At 43.1% G+C, this 17,928-nt stretch overlaps 1 protein-coding gene across 1 annotated transcript in view; it reads right to left on the bottom strand.

Annotated features, from left to right (window-relative positions):
• The window catches only part of LOC124775116 (spermatogenesis-associated protein 20), a 274,485-nt gene that overhangs the window by 186,330 nt on the left and 70,227 nt on the right, over positions 1–17,928 (bottom strand). The window contains exon 9 of the mRNA XM_047249951.1: positions 5,262–5,430. Coding sequence (XP_047105907.1) covers positions 5,262–5,430 — 169 coding nt within the window. The remainder of the gene's footprint in view (positions 1–5,261; positions 5,431–17,928) is intronic.

Below are 17,928 nucleotides of genomic sequence, written 5' to 3'. Positions count from 1 at the left end.
TTGCTGTTTCTGACAGAATTACAATGTCATCAGCGAACCTCAAAGTTTTTATTTCTTCTCCATGGATTTTAATACCTATTCTGAATTTTTCTTTTGTTTCCTTTACTGCTTGCTCAATATACAGATTGAATAACATCGGGGAGAGGCTACAACCCTGTCTCACTCCCTTCCCAACCACTGCTTCCCTTTAATGTCCCTCGACTCTTATAACTGCCATCTGGTTTCTGTACAAACTGTAAATAGCTTTTCGCTCCCTGTATTTTACCCCTGCCACCTTCAGAATTTGAAAGAGAGTATTCCAGTCAACATTGTCAAAAGCTTTCTCTAAGTCTACAAATGCTAGAAAAGTAGGTTTGCCTTTCCTTAATCTAGCTTCTATTATAAGTCGTAGGGTCAGTATTACCTCACATGTTCCGATATTTCTACGGAATCCAAACTGATCTTCCCTGAGATCGGCTTCTACTAGTTTTTCCATTCCTCTGTAAAGAATTCACGTTAGTATTTCGCAGCCATGACTTATTAAACTGATAGTTCGGTAATTTTCACATCTGTCAACACCTGCTTTCTTTGGGATTAGAATTATTATATTCTTCTTGAAGTCTGAGGGTATTTCGCCTGTCTGATACATCTTGCTCACCAGATGGTAGAGTTTTGTCAGGACTGGCTCTCCCAAGGCTGTCAGTAGTTCTAATGGAATGTTGTCTACTCCCGGAGCTTTGTATCAACTCAGGTCTTTCAGTGCTCTGTCAAACTCTTCATGCAGTATTGTATCTCCCATTTCATCTTCATCTACAGCCTCTTCTATTTCCATAATATTGTCCTCAAGTACATAGCCCTTGTATAGGCCGTCTACATACTCCTTCCACCTTTCTGCTTTGCCTTCTTTGCTTAGAACTGTGTTTCCATCTGAGCTCTTGATATTCATACAAGTGGTTCTCTTTTCTCCAAAGGTCTCTTTAATTTTCCTGTAGGCAGTATATATTTCACCCCTAGTGAGATAAGCCTCTACATCCTCTAGCCATCCCTGCTTAGCCATTTTGCACTTCCTGTCGATCTCATTTTTCAGACGTTTGTATTCCTTTTTGCCTGCTTCATTTACTGCATTTTTATATTTTCTCCTTTCATCAATTAAATTCAATATTTCTTCTGTCAACCAAGGATTTTTACTAGCCCTCGTCTTTTTATCTACTTGATCCTCTGCTGCCTTCACTACTTCATCCCTCAGAGCTACCCATTCATCTTCTACAGTATTTCTTTCCCCCATTCCTGTCAATTGTTCCCTTATGCTCTCCCTGAAACTCTGTACAACCTCTGGTTCTTTCAGTTTATCCAGGTCCCATCGCCTTTAATTCCCACAGTTTTGCAGTTTCTTCAGTTTTAATCTGCAGTTTCTTCAGTTTTAATCTAAAGTTCATAACCAATAGATTGTGGTCAGAGTCCACATCTGCCCCTGGAAATGTCTTACAATTTAAAACCTGGTTCCTAAATCTCTGTCTTACCATTATATAGTTTATCTGATACCTTTTAGTATCTCCAGGCTTCTTCCATGTATACAATCTTCTTTTATGATTCTTGAACCAAGTGTTAGCTATGATTAAGTTGTGCTCTGTGCAAAATTCTACTAGGCGGCTTCCTCTTTCGTTTCTTACCCCCAATCCATTTTCAGCTACTACGTTTCCTTCTCTCCCTTTTCCTACTGACGAATTCCAGTCACCCATGACTATTAAATTTTCGTCTCCCTTCACTACCTGAATAATTTCTTTTATCTCGTCATACATTTCATCTATTTCTTCATCATCTGCAGAGCTAGTTGGCATATAAACTTGTACTACTGTAGTAGGCATGGGCTTTGTGTCTATCTTGGGCACAATAATGCGTTCACTATGCTGTTTGTAGTAGCTAACCCGCACTCCTATTTTTTTATTCATTATTAAACCTACTCCTCCATTACCCCTATTTGATTTTGTATTTATAACCCTGTAATCACCTGACCAAAAGTCTTGTTCCTCCTGCCACCGAACTTCACTAATTCCTACTATATCTAACTTTAACCTATCCATTTCCCTTTTTAAATTTTCTAACCTATCTGCCCTATTAAGGGATCTGACATTCCACGCTTCGATCCATAGATCGCCAGTTTTCTTTCTCCTGATAACGACATCCTCTTGAGTAGTCCCCGCCCGGAGATCCAAATGGGGGACTATTTTACCTCCGGAATGTTTTACCCAAGAGGACGCCATCATCATTTAACCATACAGTAAAGCTGCATGCCCTCGGGAAAAATTACGGCCATAGTTTCCCCTTGCTTTCAGCTGTTCGCAGTACCAGAACAGCAAGGCCGTTTTGGTTAGCGTTACCAGGCCAGATCAGTCAATCACTCAGACTGTTGTCCCTGCAACTACTGAAAAGGCTTCTGCCCCTCTTCAGGAAGCACACGTTTGTCTGGCCTCTCAACAGATACCCCTCCGTTGTGGTTGCACCTACAGTACGGCTATCTGTATCGCTGAGGCACGCAAGCCTTCCCACCAATGGCAAGGTCCATGGTTCATGGAGGAGGCGGGGGGGGGGGGGGGGGGGGGGGGGCAAGGTAATTGAGCTATATTCCAACATGCTATCACAACAAATTCTATGTCAAAATGGGTTTTTGAGAGCTCTTTCCTTTGGGCACATTCAGAAAAAAGCAAAATTGATGAACATTGTGAGCTAAACTGAAAACTGAGGAGTACTGTGAAAGGGTGTTTCCTTCTCTCAATGAGAGATATGAAAAATGAGCTTACTTCCCAAGTTGATGTTACAAGCTTATTAGAAGTTGGCTCAGTGAATTTCCATACACTGTGTAAAATGCAAATTTAAAAGAAATCTCAGGTGCTACAGTTTTGCTTCGTGCCTTCTATCATTGCTGCCAATCATTACTGTCAACAGTGTGTGGTGCAAAGTAATTACAAGAGTAGTTTATGTAGTTGTTGAACTGTTTCATGTCAGATGTGAACATAGAAGTCTTTAAAATGTGCTGTTGCAAAACCCTTGCTCTATTTCCATGTGATATCTCTGCCGTAGCACATGATCTGCACAAAAAGTATATTTTCAGCACTTCACAAAATGCTTCACCCCTACCTGCACTCCTGTTGTTGAAGGGTCACTCCCCCTCTCCACACATTTAGCAGGAGAGCTCATTTTATGAGTGTCAGTGTTGTGTGGTGACTGCACTGACTAGTGGGTGATGTAACAAGTCACTAGCCAATACGAGCTCACTAGCCAGAAATGGACGTTTCCTTTCTTCGGACCCCGTGTCTGAATTTAAAAGGTTGATAACTGATATTGTTGCTGAATACAGTACATCGGAAATACATGAGAAAAGAAAGGACTGAGTTACAAGTGGCACAGGAAAAGGTGGCAGCTGGGCTCCTTCATCATATATTGACTCAGTCCAGAACACTTCACATCAACTGCCCTGTTTTTCCATTGCTGCCACAGTTTAGCAGTAGTTGTATCATAACTGCAAAATGAAGCTAAACATTGCAAGCTGTGTTGGCAATGCCAATCATGGATTATATAAGCGTTTCCTCTCCCAAATCCCACAATGACCTAAAATATTCCCTTCACTCCACCACCACCCATAGTGCAAACCATCTGTCTTTTATGCCACTTATATAACTGTTCAGTCATATCAAATGTTAATAGGAAGAAAACAGGGCAAAGTCAAGTGAGACGTTGAGTAAGAATGTAGAATCAAGGTGAACCTTACTAGGAAGAATGTAACATTTTTAGCACTGATCTTATGGGTTTTTGACCGGGGTTATAAATTTACGGTATAGAATCGCAAAAAGCATAAAATTGAAGAACATAAAATTGAATTTCCACTGTATATAAGAAGTTACCTGTTAAAGATTCACAGTGGCAAAGTGTTTTGATGCTATATGAAAGCAAGAGTGGTCTGGAAAACCAACTGTGGGTGCTATGGCCCTGAGCAGGTGGGCAAGGCACATGCCCATCCAGCATTTTCAGAGATGGCTGCAAAGTGTCGCAACATAGGTGATTAATGCACCATGATAGGAAAATGAATGGAGGTTTAAATGTATCAAAATTTTATGAGTAAAAAAGCAAATCAGTCAGCGAAGCTGTAGATTTCTTGTTGGTATGCCATCAAGACTAACATGAGTCAAAAGAAAATACGCAAAGTTTCAGGGGACAGAGTGATTGAACCCTAACTTAACTAACAGAATAACAACATCTCATTGCAAAAAAAGAATCCTGAGTATCCCGTTGCACTATGTTGACTAGGAAACAAACATTTTGTCCATGGTAAATTGCATTAATGCAGCTTGCAGTAATTACTGCTTATTAGAGGTGGACCTGGCAGTGGCCCTCCCATCCCTTCTGTTATATAATGTACTCTTCCCAAAGCTCTCCATTCTTGGCCTTGTGTTCACCTTCTTACACTTTCATGTAATATGTCCTTCCACTCTACTGCTGAAACACTGAATCTTTCTCTTACGAGAAGTTGTGCTTTGTTACCTGTTCTGATGATAACACTTCTGTTCGTAGTTTAAAAACAATAAACTGTTTGACGTCAACAGTTATGAAAAAGCTAGTTTCACAATACTTGGACACCATCAAAATCGATCTGGTAAGAAGAGAATCACATGAGCTACAAATAAAGCCGTCAACAAAATAATGTATGAAAGCAGCTATAAAAGAAATCCAGCAATTGCCCTAAAGGCTCCCACATAGGGAAGCAAGTGAGAGGGGCCAATTCCAACTAGATTTGGCCCAAAGTTAATAACACAATTGTGACCAGTTCTCATCCTTGTTGCCAGCAGACTTTTAGCCTAAACATTCCATGTCTTAGAAAAAAATTATTATAAATGTTGACCACAAGTAACTCTGATGGTCAAAACTGATCATGCACCAGAATAAACCACACTGATACACCTGACCTAAAAGAATTCACAGATAAACTTCCTGCTTCATACATGGTAAAAGGTGGCGTAACTTCCAGACATCGCATAATTGTCGGCCAACTGTATACAATTGAAAGAGACTGCTTTAGAAAAGGCCTTGACTGCCAGAATTCACACTTATTTTTTCAATGAATAAAACACTCATTTTCATTTGTTACTGAAGTAGTCTCACACCTAAAACATATGTGGTTAATAATTTTTTCAACAGAAAACTAAGCGATTTCAACATGCAAGGTTGGCAAACAACTACGAAATTATTAAATAAATATACAACTCAAACTTTATGATAGTAAAACTTACATTTGAACTACACTGCCATCTTCACCTCTGTAGCAACTTCGTAACAGAGTCTGAGTTTGGGGATTGTATAAGTGTTCCTTTATGAAATTTGCTGCCTTAATAGCTCTCTCAGCATATGATTTATCTTGTAAGGCTTCATAAGCTTTAGAATATCCTGATATCATCAACCCTGCAACCGTACATAGCACTTAAGAAACTTTAACAATTAATATTAACTTTTATTTTATTTCTTATTTCCTTATTTTAAGTACAAGTTTGTTGTTGCACTATTTATTTATTTACTCACAGTGACACAAGTTACATGACAAGCTTGTTTTGGCTTTTTGCCATTACCAAGTTTACCTGGGAAGATGGTATTATATGTATAATATCGTTCTTTATATCTATGTTAGTACATGTCTGCAAATGCCACCTTATGCTTACATCTTAGTTGGTACGATATCGTCCATATGAAATATTGGAGCATAAATGCCTTATCTTTTTGTTGTGATATGATTGTTTTATCTATATGTTTATTTATTATTTGTGTGATCTTGCAAAGCTTTTTGACTACTTCAGCTCCAGTTATGCTATATGTTTTCAATGGAATTTCTGTTTTGCAGAAAGTCAGTGATTATGTTTAATTTTTCAGAGATACCATTTTGTGATCTTTACATAAAATACGCTCTTTTCTTATTTGTTTGTTCATTGAAGATGTCTTTTGGGTATTTTTCTGTATGAGTGTCAATTTTTTCCTCCAAAATATTCAATGTATGTCCTTTACATACTTTGTGTAGAATTCTTCAGTTATTTTCAATATCTTCTGATTTATGTGCTTGGCTTTTTAAATGCATGTTGAATGCTGATTGGTTGCTTTTGCCACTTCATGTGTGTTTTTTAAATCTGATTTCAAAATTCCTTCCTGTCTGTTCGGCTGATATAAAATTTATTGCAATGGCCATGAGAAAGTTTGTAGATACCTGGATTTGAAGAACTGGAATATATATATATATATATATATATATATCACAACCTTTCCAGCAAACCTCAACCTCCTCTCATTGCACACAAACCCAGTCTCTCCCATCTACTCAATCTCCCACTTCCAGCTCCACTCCCTCCAAAACCTCAAAATTCCGATCAACACAATCTGGAACCACAACACCCTAATTCAGTAGTTAACCTTTCCTCCAAACCTCTCTCCCAATCCGAAACCTCTGTCCTATCCAAAGGCCTCACCTTCAGCCCCACTCCCAGATTCAACCAAACAGCCCTCGTCAAAGATTTACTGTCCTACACTCGTACTCTCTGCTGGAAGTATCACTTTGCCACGAAGAAAAATGATCCTAATCCTACTCCTAATGATCCGACTCCTCAAGACACCATCCAAATTGAACCCTGCCTGGAACAGTTCCGTCCTCCGTCACAGCGGGACCCACCTCCTCTTCCTCAAAATCACCCTCTCCAAACCTTCCAGGAATTTCTGACTTCCAGCCTTGCATCTCAATCCTTCTTAAAAAACCTTAATCCTACACCCAACATCACCACTGCTGAAGCCCAGGCTATCCGTGATCTGAAGGCTGACCGATCCATCGTCATTCTTCCGGCGGACAAGGGTTCCACGACCGTGGTACTTGATCGTCGGGAGTATGTGGCTGAGGGACTGCGTCAGCTTTCAGACAACACCACATACAAAGTTTGCCAAGGTAACCCCATTCCCGATGTCCAGGCGGAGCTTCAAGGAATCCTCAGAACCTTAGGCCCCCTGCAAAACCTTTCACCTGACTCCATCAACCTCCTGACCCCACCGACACCCCGTACCCCTACCTTCTACCTTCTTCCTAAAATCCACAAACCCAATCATCCCGGCCGCCCCATTGTAGCTGGTTACCAAGCCCCCACAGAACGTATCTCTGCCTACGTAGATCAACACCTTCAACCCATTACATGCAGTCTCCCATCCTTCATCAAGGACACCAACCACTTCCTTGAACGCCTGGAATCCTTACCCAATCTGTTACCCCCGGAAACCATCCTTGTAACCATTGATGCCACGTCCTTATACACAAATATTCCGCACGTCCAGGGCCTCGCTGCGATGGAGCATTTCCTTTCACGCCGATCACCTGCCACCCTACCTAAAACCTCTTTCCTCATCACCTTAGCCAGCTTCATCCTGACCCACAACTTCTTCACTTTTGAAGGCCAGACATACCAACAATTAAAGGGAACAGCCAAGGGTACCAGGATGGCCCCCTCGTATGCCAGCCTATTCATGGGTCGCTTAGAGGAAGCCTTCTTGGTTACCCAAGTCTGCCAACCCAAAGTTTGGTACAGATTTATTGATGACATCTTCATGATCTGGACTCACAGTGAAGAAGAACTCCAGAATTTCCTCTCCAACCTCAACTCCTTTGGTTCCATCAGTTTCACCTGGTCCTACTCCAAATCCCATGCCACTTTCCTTGACGTTGACCTCCACCTGTCCAATGGCCAACTTCACACGTCCGTCCACATCAAACCCACCAACAAGCAACAGTACCTCCATTATGACAGCTGCCACCCATTCCACATCAAACGGTACCTTCCCTACAGCCTAGGTCTTCGTGGCAAACGAATCTGCTCCAGTCCGGAATCCCTGAATCATTACACCGACAACCTGAAAACAGCTTTCGCATCCCGCAACTACCCTCCCGACCTGGTACAGAAGCAAATAACCAGAGCCACTTCCTCGTCCCCTCAAACCCAGAATCCCCCACAGAAGAACCACAAAAGTGCCCCACTTGTGACAGGATACTTTCCGGGACTGGACCAGACTCTGAATGTGGCTCTCCAGCAGGGATACGACTTCCTCAAATCCTGCCCTGAAATGAGATCCATCCTTCATTAAATCCTCCCCACTCCGCCAAGAGTGTCTTTCCGCCGTCCACCTAACCTTCGTAACCTGTTAGTTCATCCCTATGAAAGCCCCAAACCACCTTCCCTACCCTCTGGCTCCTATCCTTGTAACCGCCCCCGATGCAAAACCTGTCCAATGCACCCTCCCACCACCACCTACTCCAGTCCTGTAACCCGGAAGGTGTACACGATCAAAGGCAGAGCCACGTGTGAAAGCACCCACGTGATTTACCAACTGACCTGCCTACACTGTGACGCATTCTATGTGGGAATGACCAGCAACAAACTGTCCATTCGCATGAATGGACACAGGCAGACAGTGTTTGTTGGTAATGAGGATCACCCTGTGGCTAAACATGCCTTGGTGCACGGCCAGCACATCTTGGCACAGTGTTACACCGTCCGGGTTATCTGGATACTTCCCACCAACACCAACCTATCCGAACTCCGGAGATGGGAACTTGCCCTTCAGTATATCCTCTCTTCTCGTCATCCGCCAGGCCTCAATCTCCGCTAATTTCAAGTTGCCGCCACTCATACCTCACCTGTCTTTCAACAACTTCTTTGCCTCTACACTTCTGCCTCGACTGACATCTCTGCCCAAACTCTTTGTCTTTAAATATGTCTGCTTGTGTCTGTATGTGTGGATGGATATGTGCGTGTGTGCGAGTGTATACCTGTCCTTTTTTCCCCCTAAGGTAAGTCTTTCCGCTCCCGGGATTGGAATGACTCCTTACCCTCTCCTTTAAAACCCACTTCCTTTCGTCTTCCCCTCTCCTTCCCTCTTTCCTGATGAGGCAACAGTTTGTTGCGAAAGCTTGAATTTTGTGTGTATGTTTGTGTTTGTTTGTGTGTCTATCGACCTGCCAGCGCTTTTGTTCGGTAAGTCACCACATCTTTGGTTTTTTTTTTATATATATATATATATATATATATATATATAAAAAACAAAGATGATGTGACTTACCAAACGAAAGCGCTGGCAGGTCGATAGACACACAAACATACACACAAAATTCAAGCTTTCGCAACCAACCTTCATCAGGAAAGAGGGAAGGAGAGGGAAAGACGAAAGGATGTGGGTTTTAAGGGAGAGGGTAAGGAGTCATTCCAATACCGGGAGCGGAAAGACTTACCTTAGGGGGAAAAAGGACAGGTATACACTCGCACACACACCCATATCCAACCGCACATACACAGACACAAGCGGACATTTGTAAAGGCAAAGAGTTTCGGCAGAGATGTCAGTCGAGGCAGAAGTACAGAGGCAAAGATGTTGTTGAAAGACAGGTGACGTAGGAGCAGCGGCAACTTGAAATTAGCGGAGGTTGAGGCCTGGCGGATAACGAGAAGAGAGGATATACTGAAGGGCAAGTTCCCATCTCCAGAGTATTGACAGGTTGGTGTTAGCGGGAAGTATCCAGATAACCCGGACGGTGTAACACTGTGCCAAGATGTGCTGGCCGTGCACCAAGGCATGTTGAGCCACAGGGTGATCCTCATTACCAACAAACACTGTCTGTCTGTGTCCATTCATGCGAATGGACAGTTTGTTGCTGGTCATTGCCACATAGAAAGCTTCACAGTGTAGGCAGGTCAGTTGGTAAATCACGTGGGTGCTTTCACACGTGGCTCTGCCTTTGATTGTGTACACCTTCCGGGTTACAGGACTGGAGTAGGTGGTGGTGGGAGGGTGTATGGGACAGGTTTTACACTGGGGGCGGTTACAAGGGTAGGAGCCAGAGGGTAGGGAAGGTGGTTTGAGGATTTCATAGGGATGAACTAAGAGGTTACGAAGGTTAGGTGGACGGCGGAAAGACACTCTTGGTGGAGTGGGGAGGATTTCATGAAGGATGGATCTCATTTCAGGGCAGGATTTGAGGAAGTCGTATCCCTGCTGGAGAGCCACATTCAGAATCTGATCCAGTCCCGGAAAGTATCCTGTCACAACTGGGGCACTTTTGTGGTTCTTCTGTGGGAGGTTCTGGGCTTGAGGGGATGAGGAAGTGGCTCTGGTTATTTGCTTCTGTACCAGGTCGGGAGGGTAGTTGCGGGATGCGAAAGCTGTTTTCAGATTGTTGGTGTAATGATTCAGGGATTCCGGACTGGAGCAGATTCATTTGCCACGAAGACCTAGGCTGTAGGGAAGGGACCGTTTGATGTGGAATGGGTGGCAGCTGATAATGAGGATCACCCTGTGGCTCAACATGCCTTGGTGCACGGCCAGCACATCTTGGCACAGTGTTACACCGTCCGGGTTATCTGGATACTTCCCACTAACACCAACCCGTCAGAACTCTGGAGATGGGAACTTGCCCTTCAGTATATACTCTCTTCTCGTTATCCACCAGGCTTCAACCTCCGCTAATTTCAAGTTGCCGCCGCTCATACCTCACCTGTCTTTCAACAACATCTTTGCCTCTGTACTTCTGCCTCGACTGACATCTCTGCCGAAACTCTTTGGCTTTACAAATATCTGCTTGTGTCTGTGTATGTGCGGTTGGATATGGGTGTGTGTGCGAATGTATACCTGTCCTTTCTTCCCCCTAAGGTAAGTCTTTCCACTCCCGGGATTGGAATGACTCCTTACCCTCTCCCTTAAAACCCACATCCTTTCGTCTTTCCCTCTCCTTCCCTCTTTCCTGATGAAGCAACTGTTCGTTGCGAAAGCTTGAATTTTGTGTGTATGTTTGTGTTTGTGTGTATGTTTGTGTGTCTATCGACCTGCCAGCGCTTTCGTTTAGTAAGTCACATCATCATCTTTGTTTTTAGATATATTTTTCCCACGTGGAATGTTTCCCTCTAAAAGATGATGTGACTTGCCAAACGAAAGTGCTGGCAGGTGTAAGGGGTCCGCAGGCCCTTACTACTAGGTTTGCACTCACACAGGTCGACAGGGCAACTATCGATTAGTGTGTCGGGTCGCGAGAGCGAGAGTTGAGTCATGCCAGTGCGTGTTGTAGGTTCCCGCGAGGCGGGCAGAGCTGAGCAGAAGCCAGCAATTGATAGAAATTACCGACAAAGGGAGTGGCCATCGCCGCGGTTCAACCCCTTTGTGTTAGTATTATACGGGAAAGTGAGAAAGTATAATTAACAGAGTGATTCAGTGATATTTATGTGCCGTTATTGAGATTCCGCGTCTACCACGCCGGCATTATTTGGATGCAGTGTTGGATTGCAGTGTTGGACTACAGTGATTGAAATTACGTGTGACGATTATAAATAACAAAGAGGCCTGTGCTGTGATTAGCCGTTATTAATTTTGTACGACGAAGGCAGTGGCTGTCTCCTTACGTTGTGTTTTTGGTGATAAATATAGGTTGTTGATTAATGAAGCTGTGTTGCTGTTCTTCTTGGCACCAGACATTCATTATTGCAGCATTCGAGAAGGACAAAATGGAATGTAACGACTCCGTAGCAGTCCAATCCGATTGCCAGCCCCATTAGGTACACGGTCACATTAATTATTATCTATTTGGGCTGCTATCAGATCCCGATCGAGCGGGATAAGACAGTAAGAGTAAACCAGGAGTGTTACACCCTTGGCTTACCGTGAAAAGACTAGTGCAATTTTCAGACGAGTAGTAAAGAACAATAGATAATTTTACCTTGCTTAACGCAAGAAAGTGTTTTTTCAATTTGGATAGAGACAGAGTAGGAACTGTAAAATCGCGACAAGGAACAGTGCATTTTTGAACAATACGAAGTAATAATATCTTACGATTGTGACTAAACTGTTTTTTCTTGCCATATTAAATAGAACAATAGTGTCAATAAACTGTGTTATAGTGTGCAAATGCATAAATCCGCGTGAAAAACTGTGAAAAGTGAACGCCAAAGAAAGACACGTGTGAACAGTAAAATAGCAAAACGAGCCAAGAATTCGTCACGAAAGTTTTTAAAGAAGTGTTTAGCGGTAGTATTTTGACTGAAATTGCTTTTCGAATAGTGAAAGTCGGACAGCTTCGTGTGGACCCATAAACTGCTATGCGGACGACAATGTATTGTGGCGACGCAATTATTGAGTGACGTCACGCAGACCCGTGTAGCAGTTGCGATCCGCGAGGTGATTTCACACGACATCCCACCACGGAGCGGCCGGCTGAGCAACGCGATTTCGAGACACTGAGCGCAGTCCCGGCACCTAGCGGCCAAACTACAAACTACGCCCGCCTGCAGCGCCACGGAGCGGCCGACGGAGAACTACAACGACTTGCAACAGCAGCGCAACCTCACGCAGCTCCAGCGGCAGTACAGCGCCACGCCCACCTCAAACGTCAAAACATCGCGACTCGCGGTAACGTCAGTTGGTGAGTGAAGACGACTGGTTGACATAACATTAAATTGCGGTGTGCAGTCTTCGCGATAAATAAACAATTTTTAACTGATATTCACATTAGGACAAGTGCCCAATTGTAGTAATTTCCGAAAAATTTGCGGAGCATACTCTGAAATATAGCATACTTATTTATGCACACTGCACTGTCTAAATGGTAATTATACAGATATGCTCATTGTTTTTGGGGATTTTACATTTATAGATTTTATGAGTGTTGTGATTGATTATCTTGTTTAAAACATTTTTACATAAACTGTGTATGTGGAAGTTGTTATTGGAAATTATTAGGTTTCTGAGAGTAGTTGTGTTCGATGCTTGCATATTGTATCAATTTAGGGATTAATTGAATAATACTTCAGATACTGTTTGATTAGTTTCATGGTAATTAAGAGTGCTTTGGGTTACTAGAGGTTATTCTATATTACTTACCTGTGCATTAAAAATAAACAAACATGTCTACTGAAGATAAGCAGGTTTGTGAGGCAGTAGTTGAAAGGAAAGGGATAGGACAGGAAGACAGAGATGATTCGGGAATCAGTGATTATGGAGTGTCATTAGATAGCCCATTAGCACATTCAACCAGTTATCCCGAGACACCGGGACAAACAATGAGAAATAAGCCAGTTTCAGAGGATGCAGATATACGATCAAAGTTGGCAGCCTTGCTAAAAGAAACTAGAGAGAGGGAAGAAAAGTTCCACAAATCACTAAAGGGTTTACAAGAAACTAACGCATCATTAGAGAAAGGTTTACAAGAAACTAACGCATCATTAGAGAAAGGTTTACAAGGAACTAACGCATCGTTAGAGAAGAGTGCACAAGAAGCTAGAGAAAGGGAAGAAATATTTCGCAAATCATTAAGGGAAGATTTGCAAGAAACTATAGCACAAGAGATCAAAACATCGCAGATGAAGATGGAATGTAATCTGAAGAAGGAAATACAGGAGCTACAAGAACAGTTGAAAATGGATATCAACGAGAGAGAGAATAAGCTGCAGAAGAGTATAGACCAAGTCCAGGGAGACGTGGAGAAGGTGGAAGGAAAATTAACAAAAAAGATAGAAGACGATATTGAAGAAACGAAAGCCGAATTGGGAGAAAGAATCAACGAAGTGGAAACAAATTGCAATCATCGAATCGCCGAGGTGGCGCAGATGCAGAAACAATGCAATGATGCGGTTAAGGGGATAGGAGATAGGCAAAACCAACTAGCTGTCAATCTGAGAAATGCCATAGCCGTGCAACGAGAAGAGGATAACAAGAGGGTTGAAATGGAGGTCAGGCAGTTACAACAGGGAGTGCAGCAATTGGAGAGCAAGACAGAAGAAATTGATAAACGAATTAGCAACGCCACCTTAGCCATTGGGGGAGGTAAGGTCGTTACATTGATGAGCAGTGATAATCGGTGCATCCAAAATAATACAGGGCAGAAATTTAGACCGAAAGGAGGGTTGCACCCAATGATATTTATGAAATGGCTAAAAGGAGTTTTCCCAGCACATCTTAAGGACTCAGACAAGATTCAATTTGCAATAGATAGAATGGAAGGTGAGGCTCTCACTTGTGAAATCAAGAAGAATAAGCGGACTACTAATTATGATCAGTTTGAAGGAGGATTCTTGAAAAACTACTGGTCCAAAGGTCATCAATGTGCAGCACTTGAGGACCTACTACACCGCAAGTCACTTACTACATGGAGAGGAACGTCGAAAGAGTTTGCCGAGCATTTGTGGGAATTGAACGAGACCTTGGAACAACCCCTGAGTGATGACGTAATGATATCTGCGATAAAAAGAGGACTGAATCAGAAGATGCAAGAAACTGTATCTGGGAGCCTAATTAAAAATAGGGAGGCCTTGATGGAGATACTGGAACAGTTGGAATCTGTTCGATCACAGGGACACAATCAAGCTAATGATCGAAACCGAGAGGGAAGTAATGACCCAAGGATTCATTCTAATCATTTGTCAGATTACAGAGGAAGAGGCGGAGGAACCGAAAAACTGAATGACACTCCAGGTGAGGTCCGGTCAAGAGTGAGGGCTACCAGGACCCGAATAAACCTGCTAAGATATATTTAGGACATTAGCTGTAAAATGGACATTTGAAAAAGGGAAAGGTTTATTTATATTGTGTTTTGTGATGTATTACAATTAGAATTGCATATTTCATGTCAAAGATTATCTAAGAATGAGTATAAAACCTGTAATAACTAATTTGTAGTATAGTAATTCACATGTCCTGTGTTTTAGTAATAATTTTTGAGTGTATATGTTGTGTGTTTCATTCAATATTGGACTAGAGAGGACTATTGCTGGTTGATATAAAAATTGTAATTTGGACAATGCCATGTTTATGAGATGTATAACCTTTTGTAAAAATTATTGTGGAGGCAGCCCACTACCGGAGTCGAGGGATTATTTGATGAATTGTAATTTCATTAATTATTTACACTGTGTGTTTGTTCAAATGTAGCAATGTTTCATTCCCTTGCCGATTCTTTTTCGCCTGCGGCTCTAAAGAAGTTTTCGAGGGCGGGGATGTAAGGGGTCCGCAGGCCCTTACTACTAGGTTTGCACTCACACAGGTCGACAGGGCAACTATCGATTAGTGTGTCGGGTCGCGAGAGCGAGAGTTGAGTCATGCCAGTGCGTGTTGTAGGTTCCCGCGAGGCGGGCAGAGCTGAGCAGAAGCCAGCAATTGATAGAAATTACCGACAAAGGGAGTGGTCATCGCCGCGGTTCAACCCCTTTGTGTTAGTATTATACGGGAAAGTGAGAAAGTATAATTAACAGAGTGATTCAGTGATATTTATGTGCCGTTATTGAGATTCCGTGTCTACCACGCCGGCATTATTTGGATGCAGTGTTGGATTGCAGTGTTGGACTACAGTGATTGAAATTACGTGTGACGATTATAAATAACAAAGAGGCCTGTGCTGTGATTAGCCGTTATTAATTTTGTACGACGAAGGCAGTGGCTGTCTCCTTACGTTGTGTTTTTGGTGATAAATATAGGTTGTTGATTAATGAAGCTGTGTTGCTGTTCTTCTTGGCACTAGACATTCATTATTGCAGCATTCGAGAAGGACAAAATGGAATGTAACGACTCCGTAGCAGTCCAATCCGATTGCCAGCCCCATTAGGTACACGGTCACATTAATTACTATCTATTTGGGCTGCTATCAGATCCCGATCGAGCGGGATAAGACAGTAAGAGTAAACCAGGAGTGTTACACAGGTCGATAGACACACAAACAAACACAAACATTTTTGTGTGTCTATCGACCTGCCTGCACTTTTGTTTGGTAAGTCACATCATCTTTGTTTTTAGATATATTTTGCCCACGTGGAATGTTTCCCTCTATTTCATTTATATATATATATGGTTTATTTGTGTTTTTTTTTTTTTTTTTTTTTTTTTTTTTTTTTTTTTTTTTTTTTTTTTTTTTTTTTTTTTTACATATGCCATCTGTTTTTCGTTTTGTATGCTGTACGTACACAATTAGATGGTTTAGCTGTGGAAAACTGTATCACATGCTCACAGCAGACATTTTTATTAATACGTTGGAAGAGAAATTCTTCAGTTCAAACTGACCAATTATAACAAAAATTATCTTGCTGGAATGATTTACATTCCCTTTTATGTTCTTAAGGGGCATACATGCCTATAGTGGTGTGCTAGTTAGGTAAGATAACAATAAATAACACATGGTGCTGAAAGAGCTGCGTGAGATGGTTTGGAGATATTATCCCTAAAAGCTAGGACCTTTGTTCAGTAAGGCGCTTGGTGGCAAAGGGGTGGCAAAACGCATGGGATTGGAATGGTAATAAACCCACCTGGTACCCCTAGCACACACTGCACTTCACTGCAATATTTACACCAAACTGCACGCAGTATTCCAGGTGCTGATACTTGGAGGTACAAACCAGGCATTGGGCATCAGGCTTTGTACACCCATAGTCAATGGAAGTGAGTTGAGGGAATGCAGCTCAAGAAGATGGAGTGGGAAATGTGGTAGCACTCCTCTTGTTAAATGAACTGTGCTGAAAAATTGACACTGGACAAGATTTAAGAATCCTGCTGTTCATGCATACCCCAGCAAATTGCAGCAGGCAGTGATGCAAGGCAAGTGGCATTGCACAGTCGAGCTGCTGAGAGCATGTTTATGAGGTGTTGCCTCATTGAAGCAGAAAAGGAGACTACCCTGTGATGGTTTGGCGTGTTCAGTGTCCAAAAAGAGTGGCCATCTAAGCTTTACCTCTGGCAGAAGTGACCAGCGAGGGTGGTGGGAGGACGCGATGAAGTGGTACCTTCGCTAGCAGGCACTTTGCTGATCACTGGTTTTGGTGTGTGCAGCCATCATCTGCAGCTACATAGTGTCAGTGGGTGGCATCATCTGGTGGCATGTGGAGAACAGCACAGGGGATGGTGTTGGCCTGTGTCATTTGAGGGGCTGTGTTAGTGGTGCTGCAACTGGGGCCGGTGGTAGAGGGGGGCAACTCCACCTCAATGGCACTGTACTCGCTGGCTGGACAGGGCTCTACAACTTAGACCGGCTTGAGCCTATCTATGAAGAGAGTTGTTTCGATCCCGTTCACACAAATGGAGAACATCTAGCCCCCACATCACAACAGTGGGGGTCTGAATAGTGAGGGCAGAGCAGCAGCTGGTAGGCATCCACCCAAAGTATGGTGTTAGGTCATGGTGGATGAAGGTAGAGTGCTCATCATGACATTGTGGAGGTTTTGGTCACAACTGGTCCATGAAGCCCTGGAGCTGCTGCATGAAACCTGAGATGTTCTGTCAGGAGGGAGCAGAGTCGCTTCCAAAAAATTGCCAGGAATGGCGAGTGGCTGTCCATATGCCAGCTCAGTGGCAGAAGTTCCCAGGTCAGTTTTGTGTACAATCCGCAGGCCTAGGAGTATCAGAGGTAGGACAGTGGACCATTTGGGAGAATAACATGTGAGAGCAGCTTTAAGTGTGCAGTGGAACCACTCCAACATGCCATTAGCTGCAGGGTGGTAGCTGGTGGTGTGTTGTAAATTGGAGCCACAGGTGGCTGTCAGAGATTGGAAGAGGGCCGAGGTAACTGGCACCCACAATCTGTATTGATGTTGCACAGGCACCCGAAGTGGGACACCCAGGTCGGAACAAAGGCTGCAGCCACAGTTTCAGCTGAAATGTCAGGAATGGGGGTGGCCTCCAGCCAGCACGTAAATCTGTCAATAATAATCAGCAGATACCGATATCTAATGGAGGAAGGCAGTGGGCCAACAATGTTGAGGTGAAAGTGCATGAATCAGTGTCGTGTGAGGAGGAAAGGCAGCCACAGGGAAGTGAACGTGCCATCTGACCTCGGTGCACTGGCACAGAAAACAGAACTGGGCCCCAGTTGCTGCACTCACAACGGATGACCGACCACATGAAGTGTTGGTTCATGAGGAAGGC

The sequence above is a fragment of the Schistocerca piceifrons genome, chromosome 2, assembly GCF_021461385.2.
Source record: "Schistocerca piceifrons isolate TAMUIC-IGC-003096 chromosome 2, iqSchPice1.1, whole genome shotgun sequence".
In the NCBI taxonomy this organism is placed as follows: Eukaryota; Metazoa; Arthropoda; class Insecta; order Orthoptera; family Acrididae; genus Schistocerca; species Schistocerca piceifrons.
The sequence above is the reverse complement of the archived record's forward strand: the minus strand, read 5'-3'. Positions and strand labels throughout refer to the sequence as shown.